The following is a 23,295-nucleotide window of genomic DNA, read 5'->3' on the forward strand; positions in this document are numbered from 1 at the left end:
TATTCACCAATGTTTTCTTAGCTGGGATTTGTTCGAAGGTAAGAACAAAATCTACGAGTGCTCCAGAGCACTATTGTCTAATGTTAAGCTATTATCATAGATAGATAGATAGATAGATAGATAGATAGATAGATAGATAGATAGATAGATAGATAGATAGATAGATAGATAGATAGATAGATAGAGATAAGACAGACAGACATATAGCAAAATGAGCAACATATAGACCACGCACACACACACACACACACACACACACACACACACACACACACACACACACACACGGTTTATAAATCTTCACAATAATGCCGCGACGTGTGATGGGCAACTCAACTCACACAATGGCATTGCTTTTGCTGCTACTGCAAGATGCCGCAGTAGCAGCAAATAGGTCCACCATGCAGCACTTTTCTGAATGAATCACAAATCTCACTAAGAACATAAGAATATGTCATCAAGCAGACTAATATTTAAAGTAGGTCCTTAATTCCAGTGTAGCAGGATATTATAGTTCCATATAAAGTTTATTTGCCCAAAGTGAGAAATATTTATTTGAATGCTTTGGACTATCCTCAGCGGTCCTGCCTTTCTTAAACTTACGTTTTGACATTATGTATTTCCCCCGCGGGATAATACGAATTTCTCTTCTGTAATCTGTTTGTCTTTTGCGTGTGTTTGATGTTCGGCTTTTCCACCGGAATTGTGTCCTTATATGGGGAATTAAGGGTGTTTACTTATGCAAATTACGGAATTAAGGGTGTTTACATATGCATATTGGGGAAATAAGGGCGTGTTTATATGCAAATTATGATTGACACGCACGCGCTAACCATTTGGCAATTAGCAACTTAAGAATAGCAGGTGGGAACAATTTGGCCGTTTAAGAACACGTCATGAATTTGAATGAACTCCTCTTAGGAAATCACTTAGGAAGAAATATAAGAGGAAAAGTTAAGAATTTATTGCTGAATGGGGCCCAATGTTTGCATTTTCCTTCCTGCAGCACTTTTCTGAATGAATCACAAATCTCACTAAGAACATAAGAATATGTCATCAAGCAGACTAATATTTAAAGTAGGTCCTTAATTCCAGTGTAGCAGGATATTATAGTTCCATATAAAGGCAGTGAACATTGCTCATTCGCTGCTAGCCATTTGGAAAAGCAATTATTGTTTACCCATATTATTGTTTTTTTATTGTGGCTTCAAAATAACTATTAGGGAAGAACCTGGAGCAACCACAGATGTCACCATTGGGGGTTTAAAAGAGCAAATAAAATAAAATGCACAGTAAAAAAAAGCCAGGATTTCAAAGCATTTAACAGTATTTTTTCACCGTGAAATATTGCAATCAAAATTTACTGTAGCATTACAAGAATTTACTGTAAAATTACAAAAACCTTATTTCACAGCAATTATTAGCAATAATAGTAAATTACTGTAAATGTGACAATAAGAGTAATGCATTATTATCCAGCAATTTGGTGTGAATTTACTATGAAAATTGTAAATGACATGGCTGTCTCGTAGAAATGTACATGCATGTTGCGTGAAGAGATATTTTAGGATGAAAATATTTAAAAACGGATTCAATTGTTGCTATATTGTTGTTGAACTAGTGAGTACAATCATATGCTTTTCCAAGCAGTGCTTTTGAACTTTTGTAAGCTTTTGTAATGTTACACTTTTACTGATCATGGAGAGAGCAAGTTTTAATACGTGCAGCACGTTTGAAAGCTGGCGCTCGCTATGCAATGGTGTTGCTTTTGCAAACAGCCCCTATAATGCAGAATAATGTTTATCCATCAAGATGGGATGCAATTGTATTCTATGATATGTTTTATATATAAAAAAGTTTTTTGTATACATACTGTCATAATGTCGTAAAACCGTATCCTTTACAAGGAACTTTCCCTAATTAATACTAACTGAAGCAAACTGGAAGACTTTGACGCTTTGAAACTTTAGTTTCAGTTTACCCTGTGCAACAGTCCTAATTGCAGTGCAATTTTCAAAAACATTGTCAAAGAAAGAGAGAAAAAAAACTCTGCAGAGAGACAAGTTTATAGCCAGTCAATTAAACACAACTTTGCACGAAATAGAAATGCCAGACACATGGCACAATCTCAACTTGATTTGGTTTCAATCACTATCCTTTAATACCTTGGGGAGCTGCAATCAATTTGTTTTGTGTTACGGGCAGAATAGGGGAATTGTTTTGGTGCAAAAAAGTTTAACATTAAGTCATGCACTTGGCTAGTTGACGATCAACAAGGGACATTATTGATTTACAGAAAATATTGTCATAAACAATGTCAAAAACTGGTGGAAGAGACTGCACACCCTCAACCCCCTAAACTGTTGTGTTGATTTAAACGTAATATAGTCGTGCTGTCTTTTCCAAAGACATGCACCCGGGGATAGATTGATTGGCAACACTCAATTGGCCGTAGTGTGTGAATGTGAGTGTGAATGTTGTCTGTCTATCTGTGTTGGCCCTGCGATGAGGTGGCGACTTGTCCAGGGACTCCAGGGTGTACCCCGCCTTCCGACCGATTGTAGCTGAGATGGGCTCCAGCGCCCCCCGCGACCCCAAAGGGAATAAGCGGTAGAGAATGGATGGATGGATGGATAGTCGTGCTGTAGCAACGGTGTGACATTCATTCATTCATCAAGCCCATATCCTGTTTACGGACCTGAGTGAGCAGCAGCCTACCACAGTTAATCACAGGGCTAAATTTGTCTTATGTTCTATTATGTTGTGGTGATCAATCAAGATATTCACCAAGAGGGACTTAAGTTTCAGGGGTGTAGCGGTTTTCTAGATACTGCGGTGTTTCAGTTTCAAAGTCTTCACAATATTACTGTGATGCCTGACGGTATCAAACTAAAACTTAGTGTAGTTTTTTGCGGCGCTTTACCTATGGACAGGTCTCATGAATAAACTACAAACCCCGTTTCCATATGAGTTGGGAAATTGTGTTAAATGTAAATATAAACGGAATACAATGATTTGCAAAATCTTTTTCAACCCATATTCAATTGAATGCACTACAAAGACAATATATTTGATGTTCATACTCATAAACTTTATTTTTTTTTTGCAAATAATAATTAACTTAGAATTTCATGGCTGCAACACGTGCCAAAGTAGTTGGGAAAGGGCATGTTCACCACTGTGTTACATGGCCTTTCCTTTTAACAACACTCAGTAAACGTTTGGGAACTGAGGAGACACATTTTTTAAGCTTCTCAGGAGGAATTATTTCCCATTCTTGCTTGATGTACATCTTAAGTTGTTCAACAGTCCGGGGGTCTCCGTTGTGGTATTTTAGGCTTCATATTGCACCGCACATTTTCAATGGGAGACAGGTCTGGACTACAGGCAGGCCAGTCTACTACCCACACTCTTTTACTATGAAGCCAAGTTGATGTAACACGTGGCTTGGCATTGTCTTGCTGAAATAATAAGCAGGGGCGTCCGAGGTAACCTTGCTTGGATAGCAACATATGTTGCTCCAAAACCTGTATGTACCTTTCAGCATTAATGGCGCCTTCACAGATGTGTAAGTTACCCATGTCTTGGGCACTAATACACCCCCATACCATCACACGTGCTGGCTTTTCAACTTTGCGCCTATAACAATCCGGATGGTTCTTTTCCTCTTTGGTCCGGAGGACACGACGTCCAGTTTCCAAAAACAATTTGAAATGTGGACTCGTCAGACCACAGAACACTTTTCCACTTTGTATCAGTCCATCTTAGATGAGTTCAGGCCCAGCGAAGCCGACGGCGTTTCTAGGTGTTGTTGATAAACGGGTTTTGCCTTGCATAGGAGAGTTTTAACTTGCACTTACAAATGTAGCGACCAACTGTAGTTACTGACAGTGGGTTTCTGAAGTATTCCTGAGCCCATGTGGTGATATCCTTTACACACTGATGCAGCTTGTTGATGCAGCACAGCCTGAGGGATCGAAGGTCACGGGCTTAGCTGCTTACGTGCAGTGATTTCTCCAGCTTTTCTGAACCCTTTGATGATATTACGGACCGCAGATGGTGAAATCCCTAAACTCCTTGCAATAGCTGGTTGAGAAAGGTTTTTCTTAAACTGTTCAACAATTTGCTCACGCATTTGTTGACAAAGTGGTGACCCTCGCCCCATCCTTGTTTGTGAATGACTGAGCATTTCATGGAATTTACTTTTATACCCAATCATGGCACCCACCTGTTCCCAATTTGCCTGTTCACCTGTGGGATGTTCCAAATAAGTGTTTGATGAGCATTCCTCAACTTTATCAGTATTTATTGCCACCTTTCCCAACTTCTTTGTCCCGTGTTGCTGGCATCAAATTCTAAAGTTAATGATTATTTGCAAAAAAAAAATGTTTATCAGTTTGAACATCAAATATGTTGTCTTTGTAGCATATTCAACTGAATATGGGTTGAAAATGATTTGCAAATCATTGTATTCCGTTTATATTTACATCTAACACAATTTCCCAACTCATATGGAAACGGGGTTTGTACATCTTCCAGAATCCTCTGCACAGTGTAGGGCACCAAGGTGGGGGAGAGGACCGCCATAAGCAGGGTGGGGTGTGAAGTGTGTTTGTAATCAAAGAGATTTTTTTGACATTTCTTGAAAAATTTCATCAAAATCTATCCTTAACTATTTGGGTTATGTTGCCAACAAACACACAGAGAAACCCTGGTGAAAACATAACCTCTTTGGCGGAGCCGATGTAAAAAAAATCTACGTTTCCAAGCCAACACGGAGCCAGCAAGTCACGGCGCAGCAAACGGAGGTAATCACCCCAAAACATATTCGATGTGGGAAATATGAGTAAACTGAAAAACTAATTGACAAATCCTCAATCCTTTCATCCTTATTCCCGCCGCTTGTTTCTCTTGATGTCATGCAGCAGCTGCAGCCTGACCGTCGAGCCGCGCTCTGGCATAAGGCAGCTCACATTCTAGACAAGTCACCACCTCATAAACTTCCATCCAGAAAAGATATTCGAAGCCAGCAAAACCAGTGTGAGGAATTTACATTATTAAAAGTTTAATTGTTTTATTTTTGCGAAACAACATATTGCAGACTGATATAAACATGTCCTCTGTGGAGGACACTGCTTGTCAGAAAGTACAAGTTGAAAGACACTAAAGTGAACGTTATTGTTAGAGATGTCCGATAATATCGGCCTGCCGATATTATGGGCCGATAAATGCTTTTAAATGTACTCTCGGAAATTATCGGTATCTGTTTCAACCTCCCGATTTTCCCGGGAGACTCCCGAATTTCAGTGCCCCTCCCGAAAATCTCCCAGGGCAACCATTCTCCCGAATTTCTCCCAATTTCCACCCGGTCAGCATTATTGGGGACGTGCCTTAAAGGCACTGTCTTTAGCGTCCTGTACAACCTGTCGTCACGTCCGCTTTTCCTCCATACAAACAGTGTGCCGGCCCAGTCACATAATATATGCAGCTTTTACACACAAATAAGTGACTGCAATGCATACTTGATCAACAGCCATACAGGTCACACTGAGGGTAGCCGTATAAACAACTTTAACACTGTTGCAAATATGCGCCACACTGTGAACCCACACCAAACAAGAATGACAAACACATTTCGGGAGAACATCTGCACCGTAACACAACATTTACACAACAGAACAAATACCCAGAACCCCTTTCAGCACTAACTTTTCCGGGACGCTACAATACACAACCCCCCCACTTCAACCCCGCCGCTCCCCTTCTCCCGAATTCGGAGGTCTCAAAGTTGGCAAGTATGCTCTAGTATACTCTGGACTGAAGCTGTGTGCCTTCATTGTTTTTGTAGCTGTCGTTTTGAGGCATGTTTAAAAAAAATAATGCACTTTGTGAAAGTCAAAGTATAGTATTTCCCATAGTTGTAGTGGGTATTAGGATTATCTCAGGGAGAGCATGTCCCAAATTCCAAGCTGCTGTTTTGAGGCATGTTAAAAAAAAAAAAAAGCACTTTGTGACTTCAATAATAAATATGGCAGTGCCATGTTGGCACTTTTTTTCCATAACTGGAGTTGAAGTTGTTCTCTTATTTTGGAAAAACTTGTTTTTGATTGATTGATTGAAACTTGTATTAGTAGATTGCACAGCACAGTACATATTCTGTACAATTGACCACGAAATGGTAACACCCAAATACGTTTTTCAACTTGTTTAAGTCGGGGTCCACGTTAATCAATTCATGGTAAAGTTACATTGTTTAATGCATCCAGCGTGGCATCACAACACAATTAGGCATAATAATGTGTTAATTCCACGACTGTATATATCGGTATTGGTTGATATCGGAATCGGTAATTAAGAGTTGGACAATATCGGAATATTGGATATCGGCAAAAAATCCATTATCGGACATCTCTAGTTATTGTGTTACACTGGATGTTTACATTGTCACTTTAGAGACCCCTTTTTTCTAATATTTGCTTGAAACAGTGGATTTCCCTGTACTATTATTTGCACTTAAAAAATAATGTCTGTGGTAATAAATACGATTAGAACACTTTAGAATTATGTTTGTGTTCAATTACAGAAAGTGTGTTAATCCTAAACATGCCTGCCACTTCATTTTACACTATAACATTTTTAAGTCTTTTTTTTTTGGACATATACTGGAATAACACCATACCGTGGCCTTAATACCTTGATAATATTGTACCACATATGATACACTTACATCCCTAGTGAACACAGTGGGTAATCTTGTTGACCAACTTTTTGACCAATTTTTTGACCAACATCATCAGCCTTTGGTGTGAGCGAGGGGGAATGGCATGCAATGCTAACAACACGGCTAATAGCTGTAGCTGCGACTGTCAGGTTGACTAACGTTCGACAGAACAACTTGCGGCTGTGATTTTGGCACATCAAAGTTATAGTTACACAGTTCTAACTTAAACGATTTACCCAGGATGTGAACAAGAATTTCAAAGTTGTGGCCGTGTTGTCATGGCCGAATGACGGCCTTTGCAATGATGCTTGGAGGATTCTCTGGGCTACCGTTGAGTACTGTAATCTACAGTAGAACAACACTTAAAGGCCTACTGAAACCCACTACTACCGTCCACGCAGTCTGATAGTTTATATATCAATTATGAAATCTTAACATTGCAACACATGCCAATACGGCCGGGTTAACTTATAAAGTGCAATTTTAAATTTCCTGGGAAACTTGATGATGTTTGCGCGTGACGTCAAGGGTTGAAGCGGAAGTATTGGGACACCATTGTATCCCAATACAAACAGCTCTGTTTTCATCGCAAAATTCCACAGTATTCTGGACATCTGTGTTGGTGAATCTTTTGCAATTTGTTCAATTAACAATGGAGACTGCAAAGAAGAAAGCTGTAGGTGGGATCGGTGTATTAGCAGCTGGCTACAGCAACACAACCAGGAGGACTTTGAGTTGGATAGCAGACGCGCTAACGTGAGTACAGCTTTGGCTTCCAAACATTTGATCGCTTGCCCGTCCGTGCGTGTCGCTATGTGCATGTCACGTACGTAACTTTGGGGAAATATATGTTTCTTGCCGACTCTGATGGCGGCCGGGGTGTCGTCGAAAGCTATAACGCCCGCCGCCGCGCCACTGTCCTCACTTTGACTTCCTCTGTCTCCGGACCGCCAACCGCACCGATCATCGTGGTGAAGTCCTTCGTCGCGCCGTCGATTGCTGGAACGCAGGTGAGCATGGGTCGTGATGAGCAGATGAGAGCTGGCGTAGGTGGAGAGCTAATGTTTTTAGCAAAGCTCTGTCGAGGTCCCGTAGCTAAGTTAGCTTCAATGGCGTCGTTAGCAACAGCATTGCTAGGCTTCGCCAGGCGGTACAACATTAACCGTGTGGTTACAGGTCCAGAGTTTGGTAGTATTGTTGATATTCTGTCTATCCTTCCAGTCAGGGGCTTATTTATTTTGTTTCTATCTGCATTTAAGCACGATGCTATCACGTTAGCTCCGTAGCTAAAGTGCTTCGCCGATGTATTGTCGTGGAGATAAAAGTCACTGTGAATGTCCATTTCGCGTTCTCGACTCTCATTTTCAAGAGGATATAGTATCTGAGGTGGTTTAAAATACAAATCCGTGATCCACAATAGAAAAAGGAGAGAGTGTGGAATCCAATGAGCCAGCTTGTACCTAAATTACGGTCAGAGCGAAAAAAGATACGTCCTGCACTGCACTCTCATGTTCCTCATCCACAAATCTTTCATCCTGGCTCAAATTAATGGGGTAATTGTCTCTTTCTCGGTCCGAATCGCTCTCGCTGCTGGTGTAAACAATGTGCGAATGTGAGGAGCCCTTCAACCTGTGACGTCACGCTACTTCCGGTACAGGCAAGGCTTTTTTATCAGCGACCAAAACTTTATCGTTGATGTTCTCTACTAAGTCCTTTCAGCAAAAATATGGCAATATCGCGAAATGATCAAGTATCACACATAGAATGGATCTGCTATCCCCATTTAAATAAGAACATTTCATTTCAGTAGGCCTTTAAGCACATATATTAAGTGTAAAGGTGACTATATGGGTGTTAATTCATGCCTAGAAGTCTCTACTTATGTTACATAAACATATTTAGATGGTCGAAAAGTTTTTCAATGAAAATATTAAATTTGATAGTAACAATCCTACTTCACGGAAATTATTTTACCACGGATAGGCCTGCAAGGAGCTTGAGCTGCTTCTGCTGCGAAATAAACGAGGAACAACGGTATTGTAGTACATTAGCAACAGGATCAGTTTATTAATTTTGTCTGTTTAAATGGGAGACTGTGTCCATTCAAATTACCAAATATGATCATTGGTCTGAGTGCTACTCACCTTCATCTTTGACCACCAACCAGTCAAACTGTGGCTCCAGGTCAAAGTCAGAGAAGAGCAGATGGATGCGGCTCCCTGGTTCCGAAATAATCAACCACACACAGTTGAGGTTGTTGCCGTATTCTTCAGGATAGTTTGGGGAGAGTACAGTCCCGGACGGGGCCGTGAAGTTGAAGAAACAAGAGACTACAAGGACAAAGGACAATAGGCAAGAAATTATGTCAAATAAAAAGGTAATTAAATGAGAACACAGACAGAGAGGAAAGGGGATGCAAATGGGAAATAGAGGGATGCTTAAATAAAAAACTCAATTAATTTGACTGTTTTAGAGCAGAAAAGCAATTTAAAAGATAACAGGAGTACTTACAGACGCAGCTGGGTTTATTACCAGACCACTGGTTATTGTGCTGGCACGTGATGCTCCTCTCGCCGACTAATTCAAACGCAGACTGGCAAAAGAAGGTCAGCACATCCCCGTGCTGAAAGCCGTCGCCGCTACGGCGACCGAAAGCCGGAGCACCAGGGTCGCCGCAGCCTCCCCTTTCGATCTCTGCGACACACAGATAAAGAAAACCTTGTTTTTAACACTGATAATAAAAGCAAACATGAAAGTCTGTGTCAAAGGGCCAATGCAGGCATTTGGTTATTGTGTGAAAACAAACACAGATTAGCAAGGGCAAAGAGAACCTAAAGAGAACAATAGAGGAAGACAATAGTCAATAATATTATGCATGTATTTCAATGAACTCATTTATCAGTTTACATGTTTTAGGTCTGTTACTGGCACGGGTCTAGAGCCGCATGTGGCTTTTCTGCCCTTTGTTGTGGCTCCCTCAGATTTTTTTTTTTTAATCGAAGTGAACAAAGTTATAATTTTTTTAAAATAACTCTATTATCCGACGGTCTGTAAAGTCATGAACGCACACAGGCTTAATCCTGAGACACAAGGAAGTCAAGCAGGGGCGTCACTAGCTTTTAAGGACAAGGGGGGCTTAGCCCCCAGGAGATGCACAGGATGCGAGCGAACGTAGCGCACGAGCACAAAACTTCACAAACGGCTAACAAAGACTTAGAAATTAATCATTGTTATTATTATTATTTCAGTCGGTTTATTTTCAATCTGTATTCAGTACAATAACAAACATGGGTTTGCACAGTGATATTTTGTTTACAGCATCAACAAGAAACAATTACTTGCATGATCCTTCAAGATACACTGAAACACAATGAAAGTCATGGCATTAGCCTCTATGTCATTCATTCACAACATAGAGGCTAATGCCACAACTTTAGCTCACAATACAATAATTGTTTGTTCCCAAATATTTTGAAGTTGCACAGATTACATTTTGGGCACATATGTGACTAAAATGGTTGTAAATTCAAGCCCTGGAAATATTACTTGATTACTTGAATTAAAGTAATATCTGGATCGGGATAATTTGGCTTGTATATAATATATTTATATATATATTTTATGGCAAGCCGTTAGGGAAATTAAATATATATGGAAGTCTGAATAGAAATGAGAAACTTTTATATAAACTGTAAATAAGAAAGACTTAGAGTCTGTCTGCTGATCTGAAAAAGAGCCAAAGCTGTCAAAGAGCTGAGGGACCATCTTCAAAGTGCAATGCTGAAACAAATAATGCAAACAATAAAATGTAACTTCCAGGGCTTGAGATTAATGTATTCCCGTCGTCCCGGGGACGGTAAAAAAAATGCACGGGACGAAATTAAATGCTCCCCGGGACGATGGCTTTTAAACGTTTTTTTTCTTTTTCTTTTTATGTATTTATTCATTTTATATTAAATGTCTTGGTTTTTCCACCCTCTGAAAATCCTATGAAATGTTTAACAAGCCATCCTATAATAATACAACAGCTATTAATGTAACAATACAATAAAACAAATATATTTAATGATGTTTTTTTCATTATTTTAACAATAGGCTAATGTATATTACTTTATATAGATTCTACAAGAAACACACAACTTAAAAACTAAATTATTTACAATTGCAGAAACAAGGTTCTTGTTCTGCAGTGCTGTGTGCTAATGTGCTTCGTACACCTGCAGGACCGCAAGCAAAGTTGCAGAGAAAATGCGGACTGGATTTTGAGTGATGTGGACATTTTCTATATGAACAAGTCCAAGGACCGCAAGAAAGGTCGCAGAGAAAATGCGGACTGGAATTTGAGTGATGTGGGCATTTTCTATATGAACAAGTGGAATGGATTGGATACCGACGCACTAAAGGGGCTCTCTACCTCACGCTATAAAGTGAGGGGAAACTGAGTGAATAATGACAGGTTATATGATTATGTATTTAAACTCATATTCGGGACACTTTATAATGAATATGTCGGCATGTATTTGTAAAAATAAATTTAAAAAAAAATGAATTTTTTTTTTTTTTTTTTTTTTTTAACACTAAATTATTTAGGGGGTCTTAAGAACATTTTAGGGGGGCTTGATTGAGCCCCTCTAAAATAGGCCTAACAACGCCAATGAAGTCAAGTAAAAGACTGGAAGCCTGTGTGTTTAGTTCAGTTTCTCGAGTGTGCAACACCTTGATTTGTTTATTGAAGTTTTTTTCAAACATGAATGCAGTTTCAACATGACACATCACATATTTTCCATTTCTCTTTATGCTCGAACAGGAGTAAAAAGAAGCAAAGCTCATTTAATCCTACCCCTTTTCCACTTCATGGCAGTTTTATGCACATATACTGTATGTTCACTTCCTGTTTTCAATTTGTAGCACAGTTATCATCCATCCATCCATCCATTTTCTAATGTTTTTTTAAAAAACACAGTTCTCTTCATAAATAGTTAAGTCAGTTACGATTCACATAAAGAGACTAATCATATCTTATTTACAATAAATATCATTGTTCTTCTTCATAATACATTGTAAACATTTTGTGTTTGAACAACCTCCTAAACTGCAACAAGTTAGTACTTTGTTTGACTTTGCTTAACCCATTCCATAATTTAATTCCACAAATATATATGCTAAAAGGTCTTGTACGTGCATACAAATGTTTTAAATTAAATGTTTCTCTGATGTTATATTTCTCTTTTGTTGAGAATAAGTGTTGTACATTCTTGGATAGCAGGTTATAGTTTGCTTTGTACATAATTTTAACTGTTTGCTAACTCACTATATCGTTGAATTTCAATATTTTTGATTTAACGAATAAAGGGTTTGAATATTCTCTTTATCCAACATTACGTATTATTCTGACTGACCTTTTTTGGAAGATTGTTTATGAGTGAAGCATACTTTTATAGTTATTTCCCCATATGTCTGCACAATAACTTAGATATGGTAACAGTAGTGAGCAGTACATAATATGGAGTGATTTTTGGTACAGAACATATTTTGCTTTGTTCATTATGGAGAGGTTTTGCCACCCTGTGTTGTGTATTTTTCATATGAGATTTCCAGTTTGTTTTACCATCTAATATTACAACCAAAAATGTGATTTAAGTTACTCTTTCAATGTCGACTCTCTGTATTTGTGTTTGACTTTCCCTACAGTACACATGTAAGAGAATGATTGAGTTGGTGCTTCTTCTTGTTGAAAACATGTCATCGGAGGTTCATGGGGTTTTGGATTATAGTGTCCTCTCCTCTATGGAGACTTGTTGACAAGTCTGACTCCAAACTCCTTGGATCAGAGCCAGAATGTGCTGTGAGATCATATTTCTGTCCAGTCGCAGATAAGAGAATGATGTGCCAGCTACTTTACTTACCGGGAGGGAGGCTATTTACTCTACATCTAAATTTCCATTTTTCAATGGAGTTCAACAGTCCCTCTGGAAGTAGTCAGCAAGGACAACTGGTTGAACAAACATACAACTAGACTGTGAATACTGTGTGTACGTGTACAAGCTTTTACTAAAGATACCTCAAGTACCTACAAGTAAGACAAGCAGAAACGCAGCAATGGCATGGTATGAACTTTGACCACAGCTACTTTGGGCCCCTTGAGACTGATATCCTTTAAAATGTTTTACAATATAACTAAAACTATTCATACCTACTGAACCGCCCCAGGTGTGATGCCTGTAGTGCATATTTGTACATGCAATCTTTATTCTAAACAAGCGAGCGTTGTGAGCATTAGCTATTATGCTAACACTTTTGCAAGTGTCTGTGTTCGTATTATTACGTTACAATGGCATTCTGTTTGTTCTATGTCAGTCTTGTAAATTCACCAAAACATCACATTGGACTTATTGAATCGGTTTAACTGATTGGAGCGCGAGCTTCCACAGCTCGTGGGTCCGTGACGATGACTTCTGTTTTGTTTGATCTGCTGTTTGACTGCTGTGTTACATACACCATTTAAAAACAATTAAAGTATGTAAATAAACATTTACAGAACATTTCTGTGTAAATAACTTATTTTACAATTTATTTACCTGCGGCTTATAGTCCGGTGCGGCTAACATTTAGAGAAAAATGTTCTAAAATTTTGTGGGTTCGGCCTTTATACTGGAGCGTTCTATAATCCGGAAAATATGGTATTTCACTGGTGTGTTCTTGGTCCACATAAAGATTGTGGATGATGGGAAATATCTCAGAAAAAAGTTTACCTTTAAGAACATATTTCATCACCAAATACTGCCCAAATGTTTGAAATCAGTGTGGAATTTGAAGATGACAGTCTAATTACACACATGTACCTTATGTTACGGGGGCATTCAGCGTGAAGTGGATGCATGTTTTACTTGGTATGACTGAAAAAAGCACAAACATTGTCCACTCAGCTCATATCCTAAAAGGGAAAATGAGGTCCCGCTCTTTAAATTTAAGCAACAGCTACTTTCTTTAGAGGATAGCTGACAGCAGCCCTGATTGGCCTGTCAACAGCATGACAAAAACACTGCAGGCGACACCGGCAGCCAAGCTAACTTGGTTGTGTCAAGTCAGAGAAAATGGGCTGATTTTCCTTGTGTGTGTGTGCACTGCAGAGCTAATGAAAATGATAGAACCTTTAAGAGGTCCATTCTGACGTGTTCCTTCTCCCAGCTAATTTGTCGTGAGCAGAGCAATTTAGCTTTACTTTTGAAAGGCAAAACAATAAGTGGTGGCATGCTCATATAATTACCAGGATGATGTTTATGACAGGGAATGAAGTATGTCTGTAAGTGTCCAACAAACACACGCAATCTCCTTCCCTGATGCAATTCCTTTTTTCCCAGTCTGTTTCCCTTTCAAAGGGCTACGTTTTTCTCAATCGGATCAATGTATTGTGCTTTGTTGATGTCAATTGCACATTAGCATGGCAGCAATTAGCCAGGAATCACGCTCAATGACTTTGGATACTTTTTTTTTTCCATTTTGTCCTTCCGTAATGGGAAAGGGATCTTTAATCATCTGCTCTTTTTTGGCATTGAAATGTGACATTCTAGCAGCCATGCTCCAGGATTAGCTTTGGGCAAATACACCTCAAGGTGAGGAGTCACCATGTGCATGCAGTGTCGCACACTGAATATGTGTGTGGGTGAGCCTTGTTTCACTCATTATCTTTCCCAAGTTTTTTTGTCTCCAGTGTTTAAGTCATTCCTGTCTTTTACTTTCTTTCAAGAGTTTTGCGAGAGCGCTTCACCCCTATTTGCATCTCAATGCAACACTTTATGGGTCTTCCTTGTCTTTTGTTTCCCGATGGATGGTTATTATACAAGGTCATCTGCATAAATAGGTAGAGGAAATACCACTTGGCCGATTAATTAGTTTTATGCAGGAAGAAAATGCACGGATGAATACTTCAGAAAGTTTTTGGGCTAATGTGACGTGTTTCAGTCTGCTAACTACAAATTAAGTCCACTTCCTCAAAATTCCACAAACATTTTATAATTTCAAGTTCAAAAACAAACGTTGCCACAACAATCATTGCTCGATCAATTATGGCATGGCTCGCGTGTACTCTGCGCATAGCATCTTTTTGCCCTCACAATGTGTCTTTCTTTTTTCCATGTGCACTACGTTTCACCCTTTTGGCACTTAGGCTATGTCTACACTAAGCCGAATAACCCCTTAGACAAATAATTATTTAGCCTAAGCCCCATTGCGGCCACACTAATTCATCGTTTAAGGTCCCCCTCCTTGGATATTTTTTTACACGGGTAAGTGCACCGTCTATTTCTTGAATCGCCAACTCTTAGATTTGTATGGACTCATTGATCGTTTACAAACTGAGTCCGGAGAGGAAGTGACGCCAGAAAGACCGCGCCCCACATAGGAGGTGACGTCGGAAAGAACGCGCCATAGTCAGCTTCATAATAAAGCGGTTTCGTAACTCTGAGCTAACCACTGGAAATATGAAGGCGAGTCATCCAGACATGCCCGTGTTTCTCCTTCCGTCTGTACAGACGCTTGTGGAAATCACACATGAATACCTTGAGAGAAGAAAACACGCAATTACAGCTATTTCGGATGCAACACATCTCAGACGACAAAATAACTTTCGAATGTCCAGGTCAGCTGGGATTCTACTTACCGAAAAACTTTGTCCATTTGTTGAAGGAGAGTCTATGAGAATGCGGGCTCCCGTGGATGTGATAAAAAAAAGATAACGTGTGCTTTGTATTACCTGGCCGTCGAGGGAAGACTACGGAAACGGCCAATGCTTTTGGACTGGCAAAGCAGACTGTATCAGTTATTGTCCGCCATGTATGTCGCCGACTCAACGTCTAGGTCCAGAGTATATAAAGTCACCAAAAACGAATGGACAATGAAGGCGAAGGCAAAAGAGTGAGGAGCGTCCTGACCAGATATCTAGATCCCTAGTTTGATTGATGTAAAATGTTCTGTATCACATTGTTTACTTTTACATGTCTAATAAAGATTTGATTAATTTATGATGGCTGAGGTGTGATTCACTACAATAGGGCCCAACAGCACACTGGAGTCCAGTTAATTAAAATACCAATAATTTACCATGAATTGATTAACGTGGACCCCGACTTAAACAAGTTGAAAAACTTGTTCGGGTGTTACCATTTAGTGGTCAATTGTACGGAATATGTACTGTACTGTGCAATCTACTAATAAAAGTTTAAATCTATCAAAAAAAAAACAAAAAACACAACATTGGATATTGTTTAGATAAGTTAAATTTAAGAACTTGCACACAAGGCAACACTGGAGGTCACTATGACGTTTGCATTTTCCGCGCATTACACGGCCCAGCAACTCCCCTCCTTTTTGATTGATCACTTGTCCTGGTCAGAGCTAATCCGAGGCAGAGTAAGGCGGGACATATGGTGGGAGGCCCTTAAAGCAGTAGTTATAATGATAAATGGGTTATACTTGTATAGCGCTTTTCTACCTTCAAGGTACTCAAAGCGCTTTTGACAGTATTTCCACATTCACAGACACATTCACACACTGATGGCGGGAGCTGCCATGCAAGGCGCTAACCAGCAGCCATCAGGAGCAAGGGTGAAGTGTCTTGCCCAAGGACACAACGGACGTGACTAGGATGGCAGAAGGTGGGGATTGAACCCCAGGAACCAGCAACCTTCCGATTGCTGGCACGGCCACTCTACCAACTTCGCCACGCCGTGCCGTAGTTCTGAAACTTTTTTCACCAAGTACCACCTCAGAGAAAACTTGGCCCTCCAAGTACCACCAAATTGACCAACAATAAAATACGGTGGCATAGTGGACGTAAGTATTGATTGAACATAATTTGTTTAACAAGTATATTTAATATGTTTGGCCGCTGGAACATTACACACAGTTTAAACAGTAACACTGTGTTTAAATATTGGCCATTCTACCAAATTGGTTCAAAGTGAAGTTGGGAATATTTAAAAATGTTGTAAGTTGTATTCTCAAAACTTTGTCCCTACATATATTGTAAAATATCTGAAGTACACATTTCTATTAAAAAAACAGTCAACTTGTATTTTGTATTTTCAGAATATTTAGGAATGTTTGTCCTCTCCCCAAATTTGTCACTACCGAATAATAGCCTTCAAATATGAATATAAAATATTCTGTTACTCTGTTAATATCATGCTTACTTACTTTGTGTAAAGATATATTTTTTAATTATTTTTAAAATCCATAATAAACGCATTTTTTAACAAATGTTCTTACTTATAATATATTAAATTATTCAAAATCGACATGGTCTTTCTTTTTAAAAGCATTGATCAGATTGATTTATGAAATTTAAAATATATTTAACCAATCAGTATCATATTTATTTCATAACTCAATATACTTTCTTTTTTTTGTAAACACCAAGTGTTTCGGTAGTGACTGAACATGTTTCGGTAGAGACCACTATTTTGTTTGCAAGGTTGTATCATATTCCCTCAACCTTATTGTTTAATATTAACTTATAACATGCTTGATGTTGGAACTTATGTTTTGTGGTCAATAAAATCATTTATTTTTGGAGAAAACTGTCAATATCAGTTGAAAATAAGTACCAACGAGGGTTCAGAAATCAGTGGCAGCACGATGGGGCGTGTGCTTCACAGAGAAAAAAGTCCTATGATGCATTCCTGAGCTCGGGGACTTTCTGTGTGGAGTTTGCATGTTTTTCCCGTGACTGTGTGGGTGTTTTCTCTGGGTACTCCGGCTTCTTCCTACCTCCAAAGACATGCACCTGGGGATAGGTTGATTGGCAACACTAAATTGGCCCTAGTGTGTGAATGTGAGTGTGAATGGTGTCCGTCTATCTGTGTTGGCCCTGTGATGAGGTGGCGACTTGTCCAGGGTGTACCCCGCCTTCCGCTCAAGTGCAGCTGGGATAGGCTCCAGCACCCGCCACCCCGAGAGGGACAAGCGGTAGAAAATGGATGTATTCAGTATTCAGAGAAAAAGAAGACACTTCCTATTACTGTCAGGCTTCTGAAAGCTAATGTACATTACTTTGGACACCAAATCAGATTGGATCATGTTTGCCAGTGCTTCAAATCTAATATTTAGGTATCATATTGTTAGAATAATTATGTATATATTATCACACTAACTTTAGTATGCTTAAAGTCTGTTGCTTTAGTTATTTAGCTATTGTGCTCAAGTTAGACTTTTTCTAATGTGAGCAAGGACAAATACTTCTTGTCTGAGGGGTGGCCTCAGCCGTAGATGTTATCTTTGTTTGAGCCCACTAACAGCCAAGGACTTCAACCGACCTCAGCGAAGATGGGATGACGGCACGCGGACGAGGCAGAGACTTCAAGGACCTCAACAAGATAAGATTCCAACACGCAGACAAAGCGTGACGGGGCAAAATCACAAGGCCCCCAGAACATTCCGTCACGTATCGTGCGTCCTGGACCTACTTTGCTTAAAATATGTGACCACTCCTTTTAGAGGTGGCCTTAGTATTGTTGACTGTGGAACTCTTGAATAAAAAGAGGGACGCAAGAGCTGGACTTTAGAGCGTAGGGCGAGACTGACTAAGGGTCCGGCTCCATGCGTTCTCCTCATGAGCTAAATTGAACTCTGTCTCTGATTGATTCCTTGCTTCTTGTCTGATTAATAGATGTCATCAGTGTTTCAACCTGACACATATTGGGCCACATCAGGAGGTATTCCGAATCCGTTTGGAATCTGATCTTTTCAAATGTGACTGCAGTTTAAACGGCAATGCAACCTGTTTTACGTCATTTTTGGTCGAGCTACGTCATTCGTGTGTGCAGCACGATCACTTTCCATTTTGCAATTATTTTCTTCTTCCTCCTTCAGTTGTTTTCCATCTTCTGACTTTCATCTACACAACAGCCACGGCACAAACCATTAACATGTTAATCTGTGGCGTCCATGTTTTCTCCTATAGTAGTGACATTCTCATTTAAAGAGTCCGGTCAGCTTCCTTTGTTTTCACTTTATCCAACTGCACATGTGACATCGAGGCCACATTGGGGCCTGTGCGCGTTTATACTGGAGTCTGATAAAGATCCCATGTTACTTATAATTCAAACATTCAGCTGTCAAAAATCAGATCTGGAAAAAATCTGATTTGGTCCAATTTGGCCTGCAGTGTAAACGTAGTCTATGACATCCAGGTCTAGGGTTATCTTTCCTTTGCTCCGTGGCCGATAAATCGTTGATGACTTCAAACTTTCCTTCTTCCTTTCTTTTCTCATGTCTTTCTTATTTCTTTTTCAAATATTCTTGGTGTTACCTGGATTACCCTTCACTCATTCTCCGTATTCTGTCAACCTTTCTTTTCCCCTTTTTTTATTTGGTTTTGGCATGTTGGTGTCTTGATTCTTTCTCCCTGAATCTACAGTTACAGATAGAAACCAGCATTACATTAAAAACATGCTCACTTGCTTTAAATATATTGTTGAAACAATGATTCTTAAAAAAAAAAAAAATTATTTCAATACACATTATTTCAAAATTGGAGGATTAATCAATCAATCAATCAATCAAAGTTTACTTATAAAGCCCTTAATCACAAACGTCTCAAAGGGCTGCACAAACCACAACGACATCCTCGGCTCAGATTCCACATCAGGGCAAGAAAAAACTCAACCCAATGGGCACAATGAGAAACCTCGGAGGGGACCGCAGATGTGACCCCCTCCACCTGAGCGACCGGTGCAATGGATTAAACCAATTTCCATTTAATTTTGTCACTTGTTTCAGTAGTGACAGAAAAACTAGGGACATGATTTTTTGAGCACCGTTTTTTAATTTAAAAATTAAACCTACAATGAATCTATGTCTTTCAACCTCTGTTTGAACTTAATCTTAAAGATATCTTATATTATACCATTGAAACAAATTTCATAAATTGAAATTTAGAGGTCACGATTGGGGACAGCTACTTCTCAATAGAAAGTACCCTATAAAATATGATTTTGTATTTATTTATCCTATCACTATCTCAATGAATGCCCTGGGTTTAAACAGATCATAATATAAAGTAAGTAAAAATGCATTTTTGAATACTTAAGTGTTTTATTAAACAATGTTTTGATTAAGGGACAGCACTTTGCTTTAATTCGGTAGAATGCCCCATATAGGAAAATAAAATACTGTACTTTAGCTAAGCGATTATTTGGCCTACCACTAAATGAAGCCTGTGTACACATACCACAGTTTGAGAATCACTGATCTAGAGGAAAAAGAGGTGAATTGAAAAACAGACATACAGTATTTAATTTGTGAATTTGTTAAAAAAGCTTGGGAGCAGTGCTTGCCAACTTGACGACTTTGTCGCTAAATCTGGCTACCTTTTTTTGTAAAGAGCTACTAACGACAAATTGTTTTATAATTTTTCGGTATTTTTGTTGGCATTAAAAAAAATAAAATCTTTATTTACCCAGGAAAGTCCCAATGAGATTAAGAATCGCGTTTTCAAGGGAGACCTGCACATATATGGCACTGGAAGCAAGGTGGGTGAAGTAAACCTACAATCTCAACAGCCGTGATTAGGATGGCGTAAACTAGGATCGACATTGAAACTGTCAATTTACTGGCACGGACGCTCTACCATCCGAGCCACGCCAATCATTATCTTGTGTCTGAGGTGAAAGCACGCTGCAGTTACTGTCCTCAACGAGTAGTGGCGGGTGCTGGCCGTGAGCCCCTCCCCACCCTGGCTTACAAAGCGAGAGGTAATTTTAAATGTAAATGTTTCTCCCCTGTCATGCTAAAATACATTACTGCCACGTCCCAATTGTTTGTTAATGAGCCAGTCAATAAATTCGGTTTATTAGTGCATTTCACAACCCCCGAGTCTTTAATTTGATACTCTTAACATTTAACAATCCAGAACAAAATTGAATCAAATGTAAAAAAACAAACGCTAAGGCTCAACGGAAGAAAGTTAATTTGCTTTTGTAATCATACTTAGCATTTCTAAACTCACTTTTTATTTCCCACGATGTTACTCCTCTCTTCGACGGCGTCCATTGCAATAAATGATGCACATGAGGCAATGACATCATCTGGCAACTTGTAGCAACTTTTATGACAGCAATAGCTACTTTTCTGCTTGAGAAGTTGGCAACACTGCTTGGGAGTAATTGTGATAATTTACTTACTTGCAACATGGGATGCTAGATTTAATTTAGTCTATTGACTATATATTTACTGTATATCCATTGTATTTTTATTTTTTTATCTTCATATCTTCATATGTCTTACTTGTGTTTTATCCTTTATCTCTTCTAGAGGGGGCCATCTGTATCAGGTGGTATCGGTCCTGCTGCTGTGGCACTTTGTGTCAGCATCCTGGTGGCCATGGTCTGATGACCTCCTGGTGCAGATGGTTCCTGTGATAGTGTTTATTCACCTGGCTCCTCTGTACTCAGACATGCATTTATTTGTTCATATAGTTGCATATGTGTGTGTGTGTGTGTGTGTGTGTGTTTGTGTTTGGTATTTGTGTCCGTGCATGCGTCGGTATGTGATAATGGGGGATCTGGGTCACCGGGGTATTGTTTTTAAGTTTGTAAAGAAGTTTGCGTTGCATTTATTTTATGTATGAAAAGCACTTTATTAATAAAGTTTGATTTGATTTGATTTGAAAGGAAGCTCTCTGCTCCACCGCACCATGCCTCCTCCCCCAGGGGGCCCGCCCCACCAATTTGAGAAGAACTGGTCTAGTGTATTACAATTAACAGTGAACATTAACAAGAACGTAATGCCACCAATTCAGCTGTGGCTGCTTTTCCGGGCTTCTGATTGGATAATATGTGTATCACAGCTGATGAATGTGTTTTTTTTGTGGACATACACTGTTTTGAAAGGGCATTTGTATGGATGAGACCATCACCGTAGAATAATTTTTGAAAGTATCCGTGTTTGTGTAGACATGGCCTAAATTTACTTGCATAATCCAAGGAGATTTGAGCCGTTTTATTTGAAACTGCGAGTAATTATTATTGTTATTGGGGTTGTACTTTCCAAAGGGCTACAACTGCACTGCAGCTCACAATCGCTATACAATATTTAAAAGGGAACTGAACTTTTAGACACTCACACGCTTACCATTTGGCATTTAACAACTTAAAAACACGTCATGAATTTGAATGGACTCCTCTTAGGAAATCACTTAGGAAGAAAGATAAGAGGAAAAGTTATTATAAGCGCTAACGCAGACAAACTATTTTATAGCAGTGCCGTGATCACAAGCTTGTGTGCCTATGTTTACATCATCGAGTGGTCTGTTGTTTCCTTGCTTCCCTCCTCCCTGGAAGTTTAATGTAGATCATAAATCATGCCTCTCACCTGGATATAAGTATCCCGATAAGTAAGTGCATTTTGACAGCCAATTTAGACTCGGAAATGGCAAGAATGACACAAAAAGACACTTGGTTTCACCCCCCTTTACTTCGCGAGGATAATGAGACATTTGTAAGCTAAATGGGAACATCCTACCAGTTGGCATCCTAATGACAGCAGACCTTGTACAGTAAGAGATGATTAATTATGTTTGTTGGCGCTCATGAAGTTTGCAATGAGTAATAATCAGTGATTAAAGTGAACATTTTTTTAAATTAATTTGCCGTGTATGCTTAAAATGATCAAAATAAGTGAATATTAAATGTTATTATAAATGTGCCCATTACTATATTACATATATACTTACATCAGGTATTTACAACCTTAATGAAGGTGTTCATGGATGTTTTTTTAAGGGTTTTATAGGCGGAATAGAGCGCCATTGTAAGCAGACTTTTGATCGCGTTTATTTACTATTTAGAATGCATTAAAACAAATCCAACCGTCGTCATTACTTTTATAATGATGTGAACGCTGGGAAAAATTAAATACAAAAAGTGCAGCTACCCCTTAAGTATTCTAAACAATATACAATTGGCAAAATATTAGCATTGTGATGTGTATTTTTTTATTGTATTGGAACACAATTCTATTTGGAGGCCCCACTGTCTATTTTTTTCACACTTTTTTTATTTTTATGTGAAACAGTTTTTATAGTTTATTTTAAGACAAACTTGAATTTCATTTGATGCATGCTATGTACTTCAACGAATGAATGGGAAAACATATTTTAATACTTATTATTTTTGTGCAAAATAACAATTTCAACAACCTTAAAAAACTTTTAAATCTTCAACCAAAATTGGATTGAAGTAACATTATCTTTTGAGAGGAGCACTAACGATGGGTGCATGTGTGACATCATGGGGAATTATGTCATTTTATTGTAATCAATGATGGAGAAGGAATATGTTTGAAGTGAAATTTCACATGAAACATTTAGGAATTGAGATTTTACATGGGCATGTGAGTCTTATGAAGTGTCCAGCATGTGTTTTATGTATAACTAATGTAAAGTCTGTATAACAACTATTATTATTCATGTCAACACTGATGTCCCTCAAAGGTGAGAGTGCACTGCTCAGACAAAGACATGCAGAACTTATTCTGTTCTTTGATCAGTTAAAAAATAAATAAATAATTGATGCAGC

At 38.9% G+C, this 23,295-nt stretch overlaps 1 protein-coding gene across 1 annotated transcript in view; it reads right to left on the reverse strand.

Moving 5' to 3' along the window:
* LOC133630056 (CUB and sushi domain-containing protein 1-like) overlaps nt 1–23,295 on the reverse strand; it is a 426,532-nt gene that overhangs the window by 299,482 nt on the left and 103,755 nt on the right. The window contains exons 5-6 of the mRNA XM_062021303.1: nt 9,233–9,415; nt 8,866–9,051 (exon numbers count right to left, since the gene is read on the reverse strand). Of these exons, the coding sequence (XP_061877287.1) occupies nt 8,866–9,051; nt 9,233–9,415 (369 nt within the window). The remainder of the gene's footprint in view (nt 1–8,865; nt 9,052–9,232; nt 9,416–23,295) is intronic.

Source organism: Entelurus aequoreus, linkage group LG02, assembly GCF_033978785.1.
Source record: "Entelurus aequoreus isolate RoL-2023_Sb linkage group LG02, RoL_Eaeq_v1.1, whole genome shotgun sequence".
NCBI lineage: Eukaryota > Metazoa > Chordata > Actinopteri > Syngnathiformes > Syngnathidae > Entelurus > Entelurus aequoreus.